Below are 15,829 nucleotides of genomic sequence, written 5' to 3' on the forward strand. Positions count from 1 at the left end.
TCCTTTTATGCAGCACTGGCACAAGTGCTTCTTATGTGGCACCAGCACACATACATATAGATATATACATGCACACACACAATAAAAGTGTAAACAAGAGAGAGTGGATTGAGCAAAATATGCTTCTTGCATAATACTACAATTGTTTCATCTTCACTTTACCAGCAGATACTTGCTGAAATATTATTATATAATATATTAAATATATTACATTGCATCCGTATTATTTCAGCAATATTGGCAAATGGACAGATATGGTGTTTTCACCCCTTTTACCATAAGAGAGAATTTTTTCTTCCCTGACAACTGCAGTGAATTTGACTTTCGAAGTTGAAGCATGTCACAAGTATATTTTAACTAAGCTAAAGTTCACTTATGCCAAAACTGCTTGTTTCCAAGCCAGCAGTCTAACACTGCAGATCAGTCAATATTGTTAACATTATTTTAGTTAAAGCTATGGTTTTAAATCTGTCCAGAGTTACCTCTCTTTGGCATTTCTTATTGATAACAGCTAAAGAGCTAGAAACACAGAGTCTGGGAATCTGACAGGGGGGCAGTACTAGACAGATATGGTGTTTTTACACACATATATACATATCAAACTGCTGGACCAGGAGATGAAAGTTGCAGAGAGAATCATAGATCAACTAATTAGGAAGAGAGTCAACCTAGATGAGATGCAGTTTAGTTTTGCACCAGGGAGAAGCACAACTGATGCTATCTTCCTAATAAAGCAACTGCAGGAGAAGCATTTGGCAAAAAATAACCTTTGTACTTAGCTTTTGTCGACATGGGAAAAGCCTTTGACAGAGTTCACCATTCTTTTATCTGGTGGTCATTGCAGAAGCTAGGGATAGATGAGGGATTGGTGAGAACTATACAAGGTATGTACAGGAATGTTGTCAGTAAAGTAAAAGTCAGCACTGAGTATAGCAATGAATTAAGTGTACAGGTAGGAGTTCACCAAGCATTGGTTCTCAGACTTCTCTTGTTTATCATTGTCCTCCAGGCCATAACAGATGAATTTAAGCCTAGTTGCCCTCAGAAGCTCTTCTATGCTAATGACCTTGTTCTTATAGCTGAATCTCTACTAGAATTAGAGAAGAAATTTCAGGTGTCAAAGCACAGTCTGGAATTAAAGGGCCTTAGAGTTAATTTAGTGAAAACCAAAGTCCAAGTAAGTAGGAAAGCAGATAAATTCCTAATCCCTTTAGAGAGATGGATCTGTTCAATATGCAGAAAAGGTGAAGGTAGAAATTCCATAGTGTATCCAATGTAAGCTATGGACATAGAAGACGTGCAGCAGTATCACGGGAAGGTTAACAGAGAAAGTAGTCTATGTGTATGACAGGTATATTAAACACAAAGAATGTACAAGAAATAGACTTCCTCAAATGTCTGACAGGATCCTTGAAAGTAGTAGATAGCTTCTGTTACTTAGATAATCACGACGATCAAGATAGCAGTGGAGGAGGATGCTCTGAAAGTGTAGTTGCTAGGATATGAATGACCTGAGCAAAGTTCAGAGAGCTACCTTTGTTGGTAACAAAGGGCCTCTCCATCAGAGTTAAAAGCAGATTGTATGATGCCAGTGTATGGACAGCTATGCTACATGGCAGCAAAGCATGGGCTGTGACTGCAGAGGACATGTGAAGGCTTGAAAGAAATGAAGCCAGGATGCTCCACTGGATGAGTAATGTCAGTGTGCATGTACAATATAGTGTAAATGTTTTAAGAGAAAAATTGTGTGTAAGAGGCATCAGATGTAATATGCAAGAAAGAAGACTACACTGCTATGGTCATGTGATGTGTATGGATGAGGACAGCTGCATAAAGAAGTGGTAATCTCTAATTGTGGAAGGAACCTGTGGAAGAAGTAGACCTAAGAAGGTGTGGGACAAAATGGTGAGAAATGATCTTCAGATGTTGTGCCTCACAGAGGATGTGACAAGGGACCAAGACCAATGGTGATTTGCAGTGCTTGAGAAGATACATCAAGGACAGGCCTGTATGTATGGCTGGCCATCCATACATACAGGCATGTCCTTTATGGCCATAGCCCCTCACATGCATACACTAATCTGTACTCAGTCAAAACTTTTCCACAACCCATCTTCCCAACACCCACTCTCCCTCCTGTGTATCTACACACTTTTCATACCCTCACATATCTACCATACCCCACTCTCACAACCACTCCAATTTCTCTCACCATCATTTGCTACATTAATCTCTTCCCCATCTCTAAACATCAACCCACACACTTTTATGAAACATTGCTCTCTATCTCCTCTGGATCACTTATATTATTGACTGTTTCCTGTGAGCAGGTTTCAATAGATCTCTGTGAGCAGGTTTCAACACACCAAACCAGTTATCAAGCAGTGGTGGTGGACAAACACAGACACAAAGACACACACACATTTCATCAGACCAATCATGAATGAACAATTTGAGATGTTGAAATACCTATTTCATCAGACAAAACTTGATTGGTTGATTTAAGATGATGAAATATTGCATCTGAACTATGCAGCAATGAATAATGTAGTTTATTTTAAATGTATGTTTCTATGATGTAAATGAAATACATGCATACATGTCATGAATTGGAAGTTCTATATAATGCATGAGCTAAAACCCCCAAAATTTCTCATCTTGAAAACTGTACGTGAAGTCAAAAAACTAATTGTATATTTGAAATCAGCATTAAAAACTACACTATGTACACCTTGACATTTGCTTGATGACCAGTGTTATTGTTATTATTATTGTTAAGGTGGTAAGCTGGCAGAATCATTAGCATACTGGGCAAAATGCTTAATGGCATTTCATCTGTCTTTATGTTCTGAGTTCTAATTCCACTGAGGTCAACTTTGCCTTTCATCCTTTCGGGGTTGAAAAATTAAGTACCAGTGAAACACTGGGATCAATGTAATCAACTTATCCCCTCCCCACAAATTTCAGGCTTTGTGTATTCAGTAGAAAGTATTATTATTATTAGTAGCTGGCACAATTGCTAGCATTCCAGGCAAAATGCTTAGTGGCATTTTGTTAATATTTATGTTCTGAGTTCAAATCCCATCAAGGACAAATTTTCTTTCATCCCTTTGGGGATCAATTAAATAAGTACCATTTGAAATCTGGGGTCAATGTAATCAAATTACCCCTCCCCCAAAATTGCTGGCCTTGTGCCAAAGTTTGAAACCATAATTATTATTATATATACAAACCTATACCGTCCATTTTAAGCTTGAAATATGCATAATCAATGAATACTTGTGGATAGCCTTGTTGTTGTAGAGTTCTGATAATAATACCATTTCGTGTTAAGTGGGTAGCAGAAACCTCTTCTGTCGCTGTAAGGATAAGAAAAGACAGGTGTAATCACAACAAATACATTTTATCAATTTTCTTGTAAAAATTAGTTATTCCATTTTCAGCTACAACGCCACAAGATTCTGGGCAACATTTACATTTAGTCATTATTATTTTTAGGAAATACAATTCAAGTTCAAATCCTGCCGAAGATAATTTTCATCCTTCTGGGGAATCAATAAAATAAACACAAGTCAAAAACTAAGGTAGATTCACTTGATCTTATTGTGCAATTCTCTCTATACATTAGAAATCATTCTTCTTATTATTATCATTATTATTATTATTCTTTGTGTCTGGATCTGGTGGCCGCATGTTCAGAGTTCTGTAAGTTTTGCTTAAGGTTTGTCGTTTCATTGTTTGGATTTCTAAATTTTATTGAACTTTTGATGATATAATCCAGCTCACTGCAAGAGAGGTTAGCTGGGGGTGGCGAGAATTTGCTCTTTAAGGGAAAAATTTTGAGTTTTAAAATCAAAATAGTTAATATGGTTGAGAGGGTGAGCAAGAACAACAACAACAAAAGTATAAAGAAGGGAACAGAGGAAAACAGCAGCACCACTACCACGACTACCATCACAAAAGCCAACCAAAGCAACAACAACAACAACAATGAACAAGAAAATAATGAAAAAAGAATTTCTTCATGTATAACACCTGCAAATTTAACCACCAGCTCCAACACTACCATTGCTACCACCGTGTTGAAGAATAGAAATGTTGGAGTTGTCAGAAGAGAACACAAGAGGTGGGGTTGACTAAAGATAAAATGCATCTAACCAGGACTAGCAGAACAGTCCACCTTAACACACCAGGGGAGGTACAAGAGAAAACAAGAAGAAAAACCATCATATACAGATGTATATCTGTCAAGGCAAGAAGACTTGAGAGAGCAATGCAGGCCCAGGTCAAAAAATGCCTGAGACCAGTAGAGAATTTAAAATCCTATGTCACCTGTGACAAAAGCTCTGGCACAGTAAAAGTAAGGTTCTCACTTGAAGAACTGGCCAAAGAAAATGCCATAACAACCTTAAAAAGTGAGGAATTATACATGATTCCTACATACCTCAGTTGGAGAATTGTCAAAGTGAAGGTAGTAGCGGTACTGCCAGAAGTGGACATCTCTTTGCTAGCAGCAGCCATGTTATACAACATAGAGGACAGAGTAAATATTCTATAAGTTCATAAAATTAAGAAAGAAAATTGGTTCGGCACAGGAATGGAACTCTTGTATGCTGATTTCACAACTGCACAAGAGATTCCAGATTTAATTAAATTCCTTGGACAATCAAAATTATTTGTAGCAGTAGAGGGAGGAAAGCCAAGATGCCACATTTTTGGCGAAACAAACCATTTAAAGACTTTCTAGCCCAGGCAAAACAAAGAAAAAAAAACTGTGCTGTTGCAGACACCTCCAACACAACAACAACAATGCCAGCAGATGCAGGTGACCACTAGAGTTGCAAAGACAACAGTAACATCAATCATAGTAGCACCGACAGCGCCAAGAACAACAGTGGAAGCAACAGCAGCAAACAGAACAAAGAGCTCACCAACATCTATGGCTTCCACACACCAGACAGCAGCAAAAACAACAGCAGCAGAATCCACCAAAACAAAAGCTTTATGAATAGAACAACAGCAAAAGGCCCATGAGATTTGTCTCTCCCTTGTTCCGAGCACCCAGAAATGTCCTGTGTGGAGGAGGATGACAAAGAGCCTAAATGGCATAAAGTCACCATGTCAAACAAAAGAAAAAGAAACAGAAACAAAAATACACTAACACCAACACAAGACTTTGGCACACACAATCACACTGAGACACCCTTGAACAAATACCTCCCCCAACAGTAGCCACACCAGTACTGCCAACAACGTCATTCCCCATCACTACTATCACCACCCATCACAAGCACAACCCAACTCACACACACAACTCTCAGAATGCAGATCCCAACACCCGCAACACTCAATCATCAACTACACGGCAATAAACACAAACAAAAAAGAACTAATGGCACACATATATAACTGTACACACATCACAAACACTGATTTTATCACACCAACAAACATACTGATACACATAAAAACAAAATATCTGGAAGGAGTTTGGGCTTGTAGGAAAGATGCCAACAAAAGACTATACAAAGAACTGCTTGTGGAAACATCAACAAATAATTATGGGTACAAAACAACCATCCCCACTTCACTAACAAAATCACCATAAGTGGCTTTTTCTGCTTCTATAGCTTAATCTAACATGGCCTCACTTATGATAGGCAGTATAAATGGGAGTGGCCTGGAGTCACCTTGGAAACAGGGCCGTCTTCTCAACGACCTCAGGTCACTAAGTGTCGATGTGGTGGCCATCAGTGAAACCAAATTTTCCGACCAAAAAGCATTCATGCCCATTTTCAGTGGATACGAGATCTATTTATCTCCATGTAAACCAGGAATGGGAGGTGGAACTGCAGTGTTGTTCTTGAGAGGTCTGGACCTCAACATAAGGACTATTTTCCTGAACCTGGAAGGTGAGCTGGTGGTTCTCGACATAGTACTTCCTTTTCTCCATACATGTTGCAATATTTCGGCTCTTTAATGCTTGATGCAATATTCAACCTCATGCATTCAGTCCATTGAGAGTGTCCCCTCTCATTTTTAGAGTCACTACTATGGAAATTGGAGGCATTGAGACAGATCCCATGCGAAGTAGGACATGGGAGAACCATGTTGGCAATGTAGTTAACATTACCGTCATTGTGTTGAACAGCAGGCACATAGGCTTGGTTGGCACTGCTCTAAAAGAACATGAGGCAGTGACAGGAGTAAAAATTAATCAAGGAAAGTCAGTGGACCTGCAGCTTGGCACCTGGAGAGGCAGGTCCATGTCATCCAATAATGTTGTGGTATGCTGGATAGAGGGACCGGTTAATATGCTCGGGTTCTGGTTTGGTCCAGATCTCCAGGTGGAGAAGAACTGAAACAAGGCGATGAGGAGAGTGGCCAATCTCACCCAAAAATGGGCCAAGAGAAAGCTATCCCTGAAAGGTCAGGCAGAGGCAGTGAATGCACACATCACCTCTGTCATATACTATCACCTAACCATCATGTCCTACCCCAGTTCATATCTGACCAAACTGGAGCACATACTCATCTGATTTCTGTGGAAAGACACATTCCACTGATCAGGCACTCCATTTGCTGTCAACACCTGCTGAATGGAGGGCTGGGCACGCTGTGGCTGCTGATGCATAGACATGCACTAAGGCTGTGACATCTCCAGTGTTTCCTGAATGGTAGCAGGTGTGGTCGCCATTTGTCAGACATGATGTCCCACAGCTTGTCTCTTGCCTGAGCTGCAGTCTGGATCAAGCATAGACTGAGGCAGAGTGCCTGGCACCTAGGATGTCATCAGGTGCTTATAGCTCTCTGCTAGACAGACAATGTGGTCAGTGGAAGTTCCACTCAAGTTTTTTATAGAGGGTTATTGGCAGGTAAGTGCAATGACATTCTTGAGGAAACTCTGAGTATTGATAAGAATGAGTTGGCCGGTCTGTTTCAGAGGACTTTCAGGCTGGGGGCCTATGGATAACTTTCAAAAATTCCTGGCCAAGCAGTGCTACTGGGGGATGCTTTGCTGGTTTGGGATAAACTCTACAGGCATGGAAGTGCCATCAGCCAGGCTTGCAAAAGATGCATGCAATGCAGCAAACATGTCTTGCAAGCCCTCGTGCTGTGTCCAAACACCTGCTGTCACATGTAGGACAGACCCAGCTATTGATTGAGTCCATTGTGAAGACTGTCCTGCTATCTTCCTTTTGCAGGGAAGAGCAGGCAGTGTTTCTTTGTCTGGTGGCCTTAGCAAAAGAGGTTGTGTGGTGGACCTGATTGAAAGGGTTTGAAGTGAGACACTTTCTTCTTCAGCCAATCCCTCATCAACTTTTTCAAGTTCCACTTGAAATGGAATGTGAGGGTAGAAAGGAAAGTACTACCTTCCAGCAATTTTGTCAGAAGGTGGGTGGATGTAACGCAAATGGCCCAAGTGAATGGGCCTACTCTAAGCATGTGCCTGCAGATCAAGGGTAGATGAAGAGGAGAGGGCACTTGCCCTAGAGGTCAGGGTGATCATGGTTTTTGTGAGATTTCTGCAAGCAGCCCTTGGACTTCTCCCTTTTTTGAGGATTTTTAGTTGTTAAAATTTTGTGTTTTACTTTATTTAAACGTTTTGACTCACCCCATCCCCTGAAATTGCTGGCCTTGTGCCAGAATTTAGAGTCATCATCATCATCATGATTATTATTATTATTAAGGAAGAGCAGCAATTCACCAAATGGATAGAGTGTCTTGCAGTATTTACCTCCCTCTATATCTTCAATTCAAACCCCACTGAGATCAACTTTTCCTTTCATTATTAACTCCTCTATAAAATTTGTGGCCACAAAAACTAATGTAAAAAAATTAATTAGTTTTATTCTTATTCTAGTTGGGCAACACCTTCCCCCTAAATTGTAGCTTTTGTGTCAATACTAGAAATCATTATGACTATTATTTCTAGTAGTATCTTGCAGGTAGTCGCAACAAGTGTCTTCAAAGAAGTCCTATCTGCTATTTTTTACAGTAGGCCACTAAATGTTTGCTGAAGGAAGTTCAATCTAGTATCAAGTACTATCTGTATTATTTTGAGACAGGAAATAGCAACAGGTCTCATTGATGGCACTCGAACTTTGAGCCTACTGATTGCTAAGTAAAAATATTACTGCTTATACTACAGACTGTGTCATTTCACCTCATTATGTTCAACATTAAACAAAATAACCTATCCTGTTATCACTAAGTAAGTGACAGATTACCTTGAAGAGTATCTAATTTGAGACAATAAACTGGATAGTACATTGTAGTACAATCAACAATACAATCACTCAGAAAGCAATAAATATGTAGTCGACAGCCTGTCACTCCATAATGTATATGTTTATAATCACGTACAATATTGATAAGCTTTGACACCAGTTCCAAATATTCATCATCACCATCATCATCGTTTAACATCCACTTTCCATGCTAGCATGGATTGGACAATTTGACTGATGACTGGCGAACCAGATGGCTGCACCAAGCTCCAATCTGATCTGGCAGAGTTTCTACAGCTGGATGCCCTTCCTAATGCCAACCACTCTGAGAGTGTAGTGGGTGCTTTTACGTGCCACTGGCATGATATACAATTAGATAAATAAGAAAATCTTTTTATTTTCATCAATTATTAGCACTGAATTTCCACTAATATCATGTAATAACATTTTTATTTATTTATTTTGCCTTTCATCAGTAAGTATTATTTCCTATTTGCTTCTATCTAGAAATCAAAGGAAATGATTACCATTCACTTCAAACTTTGTTGTTGTAACCTGGACATCAATGTTTTGAAACTGACCTATTTTCCATTATGTTTCAGACAGATTCAGCACTGAGTTGCTGAAGAAGAAATATTATAGCAATTATTCTGCTCAATACCACAGATCTGCTTGTCAGTTATTTGATCTTAACCACTTGAGCATGTCCCTTAGTGCAGTAATAGTGGAGGAGCATCATAACCATGAGTTGAGAGGGATTCTTTGAGGTTTGAATAGATATAACAAAAGCAAAGTTTGAAAGAATATATTAGCTATTGTTCATACTTTCTAGAGGTAAGCAAATAGGAAATAACAGGACAAAAATCATGCTACATAGTGTAATCAAAAAATCCAATCAACACAAATATGAACGTATGGAGTCTATCGTTTCTCAGCCAATGAGCATAGCTACCTTTCACATATTTGTACAGTTTTTTCAGTCCTTTCGGCCATAATAAATAGTCTGGATTTCTCTGGTTCAGCTAGCTCCTTATCAAGTAAAGTTGCTCAGCAGAAAGGACAATTCTCTCTTACTCTCCTTCTCATATACATATGTTTAAGAATCATGTCTGTACTTGCACAACTGGAACTCAGTAACACATATACCTTCTCACATCTGATCTAGACACATGAACATTAAGACACACAAACATTATTATGTAACTTCTAATGTTTGCTTTTCCACTCAACTGGACTTTCTTTTTCTTTTCATGTTTTCTATCAACCCATCATAGTCAACTATACTAAATCAACAGAATATAAACTAAACTAATTATAAACACATAACCTATCTCTTATTACATTTATCCATACCAAAATCAAAAAAAAATATTCTACAAATATCATCTGTTGAAAAAACATGACTCTAGTCTATTTTTCCCTCTCAAGTTTGTGGAAATTTTGATGTCCTTCTTGGTAAATTTCCTCATACTAATATTATAGCAGAGTCAAAAAATTCCTAATAAAATGTTTTAGAGCTCGTATGCAAATGATCCCGTGTTTGCTATCAGCGAAAGAATCCAAATACTGAGGAATCGCAATTATACCTATAAACATTATTCTAATTCAATTCCCTTGTAGATCTAATTTTATAGATCTTTTAATTCTACAATCTAACTTCCCAAAACATTCTAAAAGGAGATATAGAGCCCATCTGAATTGCTTTTCAAACTCTGAGTATAAGAATTCTACTATCTTAGCAGCATACATAAATAAACTTAGGGATAGTAACTTGCCTTATGACCTGACATAGTCAATAATTGTGAGGGCTCCTTGATATGGTAATGGTTCTGATAGGTGTACATTGTGTGTAAGGGAATCATGTCTAATCCTTAAATTATATAACGTTAAAATGTTAAATAAGTTTTCAGATGTGATCCCCTCCTGTAGCCATAAATTTCACTCTAGATTTCTAAAAATCTATAAAATTAGATCTACAAGGGAATTGAATTAGAATAATGTTTATAGGTATAATTGTGATTCCCTAGTATTTGGATTCTTCTGCTCATAGCAAACATGTGATCATTTGCATACGAGCTGTAAAACATTTTATTAGGAATTTTTTGACTCTGCTAAATTATTAGTATGATGAAATTTACCAAGGAGGACATCATCCTGATGATGGAGACACTGCTTATATGGAGTATTTAATTTTTAACCATGATCAGTAATGTACCCCTGAAATGACTGTAGATGGAACACCTTCCTATTTTTGGAAACTATTTTATGTTTTTCTTAACCTTGATATCTATCTTATATTCTATATGTATAAGTGATTTTTAGACGATTTAGGCGGTTCACCATTTTAAACGTTGACATTTTTATTCCCATATTTATCAACCTCTCATTCGTTTTGCACCTCCTATATTTATCACGCATAACTCCTTACATGTAAAGTTTATTTAGATGTATTTTTATATTTCTTCTATATTTTTATGTATGTTTGGTTTCATTCTTTATACCCTTGGTGAATCTTTACGCCTGTACATGTATGATTTATGTTGGTGTATATAAATATATATGATTCAACTACTTTGATTAAATATTTTCATTTATGCGTTTGGGAATCTGTTTCACTGCCTAGGATTTGCGTTTTCAATTTTCTCTACTCTGTATTTTTGCATTGGTTCTCTATGAGCACTCCATCAATAGCCCATACATTTTAAAACACAATATCATATATATGTGTGTGTGTGTGTGTGTGTGTGTATTTGTCTCCCCCACCATTGTTTGACAATTGATGTTGGTGTGTTTGCATCCCTGTAACTTAGCTGTTCTTTAGAAGAGATTGATAGAATAAGCACCAGGCTTACAGGCAATAAGTTCAGGGGTTGATTTCTTCGACTAAAGGGCAGTGCTCCAGCATGGCCGCTGTCAAATGACTAAAAGAATAAAAGAATACCAGAAGAATGTTCTGTACCACTAAACCAGAAAGGTTCTTTGAATGTGTATGATGTATTTTAAGGCCAGATAGTAATTCTGATTATGTTTGTGTAACTGAGATATTTTGGTTGGATTATATAGTTATCAGTTTTACACTTCCTTCTATATTCTGTAAGTGTCACAACAAAGAAACATATCTCATGGCACCAGCACACAATTTACAGATGCTTCTATTTTTTATATTTTCCGTGAAGTTTTCACAGGTCTAGCTAGTTATTATCAAGACAGCAAGCTAGTAGAATCATTAGCATTCTATTCATCTTTACATTCTGAGTGCAAATTCCACCAGGGTCAGCTTTGTCTTTCATCCTTTCAGGGTCGAAGAAATAAGAACCAATTGAACACAGGTCGATGTAATCGACTAGCCCCCTCCCCAAAATTTCAGGCTTTATGTCTTTAGTAGAAAGAATTATTATTATTATTATTATTATTATTATTATTATTATTAAGTTGGTGAGATGGCAAAATCATTAGCACGCCAAGAAAAATGCTTTGCAGTATTTTGTCCATCTTTACATTCTGCCAAGGTTGACTTTGCCTGTCATCCTTTCAGGATCAATAAAATAAGTACCAGTTGAGCACTGGGGTCAACATAATCAACTTAACCCCTACCTCAAAACTGCTGGCCTTGTTCCAAAATTTGAAATTGTCATTGTCATCAAAATACTTAGCATTTTGGGCCCATAACATCCTGAGTTCAAATTCTGTAGAGGTTAACTTTGCCTTTTGTCCTTTCAGGTTTGATAAAACAAGTACCAATCAGACACTGGGATCTATAGAATCAACTTTCCTTCTCCAAGTAAAATTGCTGGCCTTGTACCAAAATTAGAAAAAATTATACAAAAGGCAGCAACTTGGCAGAATCATAAGTATGTTGGACAAAATACTCAATGGCATTTCTTCCAACTCTTTATATTCTGAATTAAAATTCTGTCAAGATCAACTCTGCCTTTCATCAATGAGCACTTGGGGTTAGTGTAATTGTCTTCCCCTCCCCTCGAAATTACAGGCCTTGTCCAACATTAGAAAGATTATTGTTGTTGTTGTTGTTGTTATTCTTACAACTGTTGTCAAGTATAGTAAACAGCAGAGCTTTTCTTCACATCCTGATAACAAATGCAAGCAACTTTGCTTGTTTAGGACTCATGAAGATCAATTTTACCTTTCATTCTTCTAGGGGGTCTTTAAAATAAGTACAAGTACTGGAGTTAAATCTCTTATAGCCCTTTTCCAAACAGTGCGGTACTAAACCCAAGTTAGAAATGACGTCACCACTGCCACCACCACCACCACCGCTACCTTTATATATTTTTTTATAAAGGCAGCGAGCTGGCAGAATCATTAGCATGCCAAACGAAATGCTTAGCGACATTTCATCCATCTTTACATTTTGAGCTCAAATTCTGCCAAGGCTGACTTTGCCTTTCATCCTTTCGGGGTCAATAAAATAAGTACCAATTGAGCAATGGTGTCGCTGTAATTGACTTGCCCTCTGCCCCAAAATTACTGGCCTTGTGCCAAAATTTGAAACCATTAATATTCTTTTATTGTGAAAAATCTCAGCTTCATTTTGCTGGGTATGATGGAAAAGTGTCAGTTGTCCACAGCCAGCAGACTAAGGTGACACTTGTTAACTAATCATGCCTTAAGAACTGTGTGGAGTACCTTTGCAGTTCCAAGCAATGATGATTTTTGTAGTTGTCCTATCTGTATATTTGTTCCAATATTTTTGAGCCAAGTTGGTAGTTGGTTACTGATATTTCCAAGTGCGCTAATTATTATCAGTCTCACATCTACTTTCTTCATTGTCTACAAACTGTATATTTCCCACTTCAATTCATCATAGTTGTTCACTTTTCCTTCTTCTTTCTCTTCAATCTTGTTGTCACCAGGACATATTATGTCAATTATCAGGCAAGTTTCTTTTCTGTTCACTATAGCAATGTCAGGTTTTCAGTGTTTAATCTGATGGTCACACTGAATCACTACATCCCATAGGATTCTGCAATCCTCATTCTCAGTAACACCATCTGGGATTTGGTCATACCATGTCTTTGATCTTTCTAGGTAATAATTTCCAAAAAGCTACCAATGCCACATTGTCATGTCGCCTTTTGTAATTAATGCTGTGGTCATGGAGTGTTACTACCTGAGCAGCCTGGTAGATGAAAATGATGCTGAAATTTTTATTATTATTATTATTATTATTATTATTATTATTATCATTATCATTATTATTATTAAGGCAGTAAGCCAGCAAAATCATTAGCACACTGGGCAAAATGCTTAGCAGCATTTCGTTCATCCTGACAGTCCGAGTTCAAATTCTACAGAAATCGACTTTGCCTTTCATCCTTTCAGGGGAGGGGGCGGGTCAATGAAATAAATACCAGTTGAGCACTGGAGTCGATGTAATCCACTAGTCTCCTCCCACCAAATTTCAGGCCTTGTGCCTTTAGTAGAAAGGATTATTATTATCATTGTTGTTGTTATTAGTATTATCATTATGAGTAGCATTTTGGTAAGCCAAGCCTATCAGGATGCAAACCACAGCTTCATGTCCAGAAAATTCACCAATTCAGTTTCTATTTGATTTTTGCATAATTGCAGAGGGGAAGTGATCTACTAACTACTGGTGAGTTCCTTTTTGCGTAAATTCCCCAATTACTTGGGAGGAAAGTTTTATGACATAAATTGTGCATCAATTAATAAAGTTAGTTTTCCTTTCAATAGGTGCAGGAGTGGCTGTGTGGTAAGTAGCTTGCTTACCAACCACATGGTCCTGGGTTCAGTCCCACTGCGTGGCACCTTGGGCAAGTGTCTTCTACTATAGCCTTGGGCCGACCAAAGCCTTGTGAGTGGATTTGGTAGACGGAAACTGAAAGAAGCCCGTCGTATATATGTATATATGTATATATATATATATATATATATATATATATATATATATGTATGTATGTATGTGTGTTTGTGTGTCTGTGTTTGTCCCCCCACCATCGCTTGACAACCGATGCTGGTGTGTTTACGTCCCCATAACTTAGCGGTTCAGCAAAAGAGACCGATAGAATAAGTACTAGGCTTACAAAGAATAAGTCCTGGGGTCGAATTGCTTGACTAAAGGCGGTGCTCCAGCATGGCCGCAGTCAAAGGACTGAAACAAGTAAAAGAGTAATTTTTCACCACATTTTCTATAATAATTATCAAGGGGAGAAGGTTCATCAATGAGAGAAAGGGAGAGATGGAAGAGAGTAACACTGATGCTGTGAAGGAAGTGGAGAGAGAGCAACATTAGGCAATGTTGCTGTTGAAGCATGCAAATCTGTGTTGTCTGACAGCAAACAAGACGACAGGATGAGCAATACAATGAACAGGAAATAAGATACAACAGGTGCAAAAAAACATGTCAAGGCAAAGGAGAAAAACAATTCTAAAAGAGGTTCCCCCACAAGTTAAAAGCCAAAAAAAATCAAGATGGGGAAAACCATCCAGCCCCAACAACACCAACACAATCACAAAAACTGCAACAACAATAGCAAAACAATAACCACAACCACAATTACAAAAGAAAGTATTTAAACAAAAACAAACCCATGACGAACAACAACAACAACAATACATAGAGCTAAGTACACAAACCAGATCCCTCAGCAACTTCACAGTTGTTCAAAAGAGCAACAGTGATTTGATGCAGGAGGTATTAGAAAACAAAAATATTGTCACAAAAGAAGACAGTTTAGATCAGTATTTCTCAACTATTTTTTACCTAAAGACCCTTTGATTCTAGTTTTAGTCAGATGTATCCTTCTAGCGATTCAAAGTTTAAAAAAATCCCATTATATTTTTATATTATTAGGAACTGTTTTACTGTTTTACTTATTTCAGTCATTTGACTGTAGCCATGCTGGAGCACCGCCTTTTTAGTCGAGCTAATCGACCCCAGGACTTATTCTTTGTAAGCCTAGTGCTTATTCTATCGGTCTCTTTTGCCGAACCGCTAAGTGACGGGGACTTAAACACACCAGCATCGGTTGTCAAGCGATGTTGTGGGGACAAACACAAACACATATACATATATGACGGGCTTCTTTCAGTTTCCGTCTACCAAATCCACTCACAAGGCTTTGGTCGGCCCAAGGCTATAGTAGAAGACACTCGCCCAAGGTGCCACGCAGTGGGACTGAACCCGGAACCATGTGGTTGGTAAGCGAGCTACTTAGCACACAGCCACTAAAAATTATTAAAGTTATTTTGTGTATTGTAGAAGTATAACCAATTTATTGCTGATTAAAATTTTAACAACAAAATCTTATATGGACCTCCCCCCACCACCAAGGGCCATATGAACCCTGGTTGAGAACCACTGCTTTAAATGAGCACCTGTCAAAAACACCCAAAACTGAATATTAATTCAAATAAATGTAAACACTTATTTCAAACTTTTGACATAGATCCTGGTCTTGTGTGTAGGAGGGAGGGGAACTGAATGTGTGTAAATTTGTTTCCTTGTCTTGACATCATGCGATTGTTGTAAATGAATAAAGCCAGAGAAATGAACCTTAGGAAGGCCTTTCAATAATTCTTCCTACACCAATAAGGAGACTGAATCAAATGACCTT

At 37.9% G+C, this 15,829-nt stretch overlaps 1 protein-coding gene across 9 annotated transcripts in view; it reads right to left on the reverse strand.

Annotated features, from left to right (window-relative positions):
• LOC106872964 (death-associated inhibitor of apoptosis 2) overlaps nucleotides 1–15,829 on the reverse strand; it is an 87,073-nt gene that overhangs the window by 1,355 nt on the left and 69,889 nt on the right. For 8 of the 9 annotated variants that reach the window (XM_089363690.1, XM_089363693.1, XM_089363694.1 and 5 more), the window contains one exon: nucleotides 3,234–3,359. In XM_089363690.1, coding sequence (XP_089219816.1) covers nucleotides 3,234–3,359 — 126 coding nt within the window. Of the gene's footprint in view, nucleotides 1–705; nucleotides 848–3,233; nucleotides 3,360–15,829 lie in introns of those variants that run through there. The other variant, XM_089363696.1, reaches the window with a different exon arrangement.

Source organism: Octopus bimaculoides, chromosome 15 (assembly GCF_046866305.1).
Source record: "Octopus bimaculoides isolate indiv1 chromosome 15, ASM4686630v1, whole genome shotgun sequence".
In the NCBI taxonomy this organism is placed as follows: Eukaryota; Metazoa; Mollusca; class Cephalopoda; order Octopoda; family Octopodidae; genus Octopus; species Octopus bimaculoides.